The sequence below is a fragment of the Leucopleurus acutus genome (assembly GCF_964270905.1).
Source record: "Leucopleurus acutus genome assembly, chromosome: 16".
Classification (NCBI taxonomy): Eukaryota; Metazoa; Chordata; class Mammalia; order Artiodactyla; family Delphinidae; genus Leucopleurus; species Leucopleurus acutus.
The window spans coordinates 29,643,390-29,646,882 of NC_139158.1; the positions used below are offsets into that span (position 1 = coordinate 29,643,390).

General features: G+C 60.6%; 1 protein-coding gene across 1 annotated transcript; it reads left to right on the top strand.

The window, feature by feature from the left end:
- The first annotated feature begins 615 nt into the window (after positions 1-615).
- Positions 616-2,499, top strand: SOCS1 (suppressor of cytokine signaling 1). The gene is made up of 2 exons (XM_082857207.1): positions 616-715; positions 1,291-2,499. The coding sequence occupies exon 2, from the start codon at positions 1,341-1,343 to the stop codon at positions 1,986-1,988; it is 648 nt and encodes a 215-aa protein (XP_082713333.1). The 5' UTR covers positions 616-715; positions 1,291-1,340; the 3' UTR covers positions 1,989-2,499.
- Positions 2,500-3,493: the final 994 nt, after the last annotated feature.

Below are 3,493 nucleotides of genomic sequence, written 5' to 3' on the forward strand. Positions count from 1 at the left end.
AGGCCGCCGCTTCCTCGGAAGCCCACACCAAGACCAGGGACAGCGACAGGCAGGGAGGGGTGCGGAGGCGGCCATCTAGAGGCTCCGAGACTACGTGGGCAGGGCAGTGGAGGGAGCAGTCCCGAGGGGTCCGAAGTGGGACCCCAGGGTCGGGTGGAGTACAGGACACAGCTCTACCAGAGATGGGTGCTGAGACACCTGGAGGGGAAGAGGGGTGTGTCACGGTTAGTCCAGAGTATCCTAAAGGGCTTGCCTGCAGAAATCTGCGACCGAAGGTACGTGGGGGAAAAGTAGGGCCGCCGGTTCCGAAGGGGGCTTCTGAGAAGTGCCCAGGAGGTTCAGAGGTGATGCTAGAGACCTTGACAGAGGGGGGTCCTAGGACAGATGCGAGGCTAGGTCAGGGCGGGGGGCTTCCCCGGGTAGGGCTCCCTGATTTGTGGAAAAGGTCGAGCCGGCTTGGCTTCCACGGCGCGCAGAAAAAGAAACCGAAAGTGGCGCGGAAGGGTGGGCCTGTAAGGGGGTGGGGTCTGTAGGGGGAGGAGCCTTCTGCCGACCACGCCCCCAAGCCAGTTTAAAAGACTGGTGCAGGGGCAAGCGCGCAGCAGACAGAGCTGCGGCCGTGGCAGCTGCACGGCTCCTGGCCCTGGAGCATGCGCGAGAGCCGCCCCGGAGACCCCAGCCGCCCCGCTTGCGGCGCCCCGCGCCCCGCCGCCAGGTGAGCGGGGCACTGGGCTAGGAAGCGGGAGGGAGAGGGAAGGAAAGCACAGGACAGCCGGGTGTCTGGCGGCCTCGGGGGCTGCGTGGTGGGGTCGCGGCCGCCACGCTCCTGGCCCCCTCTGGCCCCACCCTGGCAGACCCCGCGCGTGGAGTTCCCGCAGCGCAGCTTTTCTCCTGCCTTTGCCCAATTCGCCCGGACAAGGCGCCAATTCCAGGCCTGGCCAGGAGGCGGCGGTCACGGGGCGGTGAGCCGAGGGCCGGTTGGCCGGAATCGGGGCAGGCTTCTCCCCGGCACCTCTCCACGCCCCCTTCTTGTACCCAAACTCGGAGCGACTCGGGTGCTGCACTCCGCTCCACCGAGCTCCCACCCGCCTTGAAGTGCTCCGCAAGCGGGGAAGCCCATTTTCTAGATGAGCCCACTGAGGCTCAAAGGGCTGCGCGGACTTGGTCTTGAGCCCTCGGCCCTTTAGGAGCGGCTCACCCCAGAGCCCCACCCCTCCCAAGTTGCCTCGCGGGCCCTCACCTGCCCAGCCCCACCCAGACTCCCTGCTCACAGCCTGTCTCTCCCATCAGCGCACCCCCGGACGCTATGGCCCACCCCTCCGGCCGGCCCCGCGTGTAGGATGGTAGCACACAACCAGGTGGCAGCCGACAATGCAATCTCCACGGCAGCAGAGACCCGACGGCGGCCAGAGCCTTCCTCCTCCTCCTCTTCTTCCTCCTCCTCGCCCGCGGCCCCTGCGCGCCCGCGGCCCTGCCCGGCTGCTCCGGCTCCGACCCCGGGCGAGACGCACTTCCGCACGTTCCGCTCGCACGCCGACTATCGGCGCATCACCCGGGCCAGCGCGCTCCTGGACGCCTGCGGCTTCTACTGGGGACCCCTGAGCGTGCACGGGGCGCACGAGCGGCTGCGCGCCGAGCCCGTGGGCACCTTTCTGGTGCGCGACAGCCGCCAGCGGAACTGCTTCTTTGCCCTCAGCGTGAAGATGGCCTCGGGCCCCACGAGCATCCGCGTGCACTTCCAGGCCGGCCGCTTCCACCTGGACGGCAGCCGCGAGAGCTTCGACTGCCTCTTCGAGCTGCTGGAGCACTACGTGGCGGCGCCGCCGCCCCGCATGCTGGGGGCCCCGCTGCGCCAGCGCCGTGTGCGGCCGCTTCAGGAGCTGTGCCGCCAGCGCATTGTGGCCACCGTGGGCCGCGAGAACCTGGCGCGCATCCCCCTCAACCCCGTCCTCCGGGACTACTTGAGCTCCTTCCCCTTCCAGATCTGACCGGCCGCGCACGCAGCATTAACTGGGGCGTCTTATTATTTTCTATTATTATTATCTCCCTGGAACCACGTGGGTGCCCTCCCCGCCTGGGTTGGAGGGAGAGGGTGTAGGGGGCGAGGCGCCTTCTACCCTGGGTTGGAGACGAGGCCGCAGACCCCTCCCCACCTCTTGTGGGGGTGCCCCCTCCCGGTGCTCCCTCTGGGTCCCCCTGGTTGTCGTAGCAGCTTAACTTAATTGTATCTGGGGCCAGGACCTGAACTCGTACCTCCTACCTCTTCATGTTTACATATACCCAGTATCTTTGCACAAACCAGGGGTTGGGGGAGGGTCTCTGGCTTTATTTTTCTGCTGTGCAGAATCCTATTTTATATTTTTTACCACCAGTTTAGGTAATAAACTTTATTATGAAAGTTTTTTTTTTTTAAGAAAAAAGGTTTCTAGAGCGTGTGCTTTGGGCAAAGGTTTTCCATGGTTCTGAGTGGGTCCAGGTTCCTAAGACTGACCCGTGTGGCCGAAGATGGTGTGTGGCCTGTGTTCTGTGGCTGGGAACCCTGCATGGCTCCTCCCTCAGCTCTCAGGGGTAGACGAACCGTTGGTCTAGTTTTGGTATTGTGTGTAAAATGGCAGCTCACGTTTGAGCTCTTAATGTGTGCCCGGCCCTGTTCTGTGCTTTACATGCTTAACTTTACTTTAAAGACAACCCTATGAAGCGAGGCTCTTATCCCCATTTTACAGAAGAGAAAACTGAGGTGGGGTAAATTTGCCTGTGGCCATTCTTGTGTCAGAGAAGATACTGGGGCCTTTTTTGGCTGTCCTCCCAGAAATCTGTTTGAATGGATGACAGAGAGGAAACTTCTTTCATTCTATGACCACAACTTTTTCCAGGAAGAGGGTGGGGGTGGCGGCTTGTTGAGTTTTTGGAAGGAGGCGTGGCACATTCTGAAACTCAGCATATAGGAAGGCATATTTTAGATGGGATGGGGATACAGGGTTGGGTCTGAACTTCCTTCTTCCCACCCTGTTCTGTCCTGTGTACTTTTTGGTGAACACACAACTTGGAGCCAGAAAGATGCTCTGTGGTCTGTGGTGTCAGAAGGGCCCTGTTGGCAGCTTTGGGCAATTCCCTTTACCCCTCGGGGCCTCAGTGACTACCTCTAAAATGGGCTTGCTGGAAGAGGTGCTTTGCTGTAACCCTCAGCAGCAGGCACTGATGCAAAGGGGATGGAGGAGGTGATGTTTTCTGGAGCTTGGGCCCGCCAGCATCACCAGAGAGTGCCCAGGAAACGGGTTTTATGGCTACTCCTTGTATCTGTGGCCGGTCTGCTGGCCACTCAGGGCTGTGTTGCTGCACCCAGTGAATTGAGTCATTTTCAGGTTTAGGGTTAAACGGCTTTACAGACACATTTTTAGAAGTCAGAATGGCCCTCTGCAGCCTTGGACATGCTTACAATGGAGTGTCCTAATATTTAACAATACCTTTCAGACTTGAAAGTGCAGCATAAAAT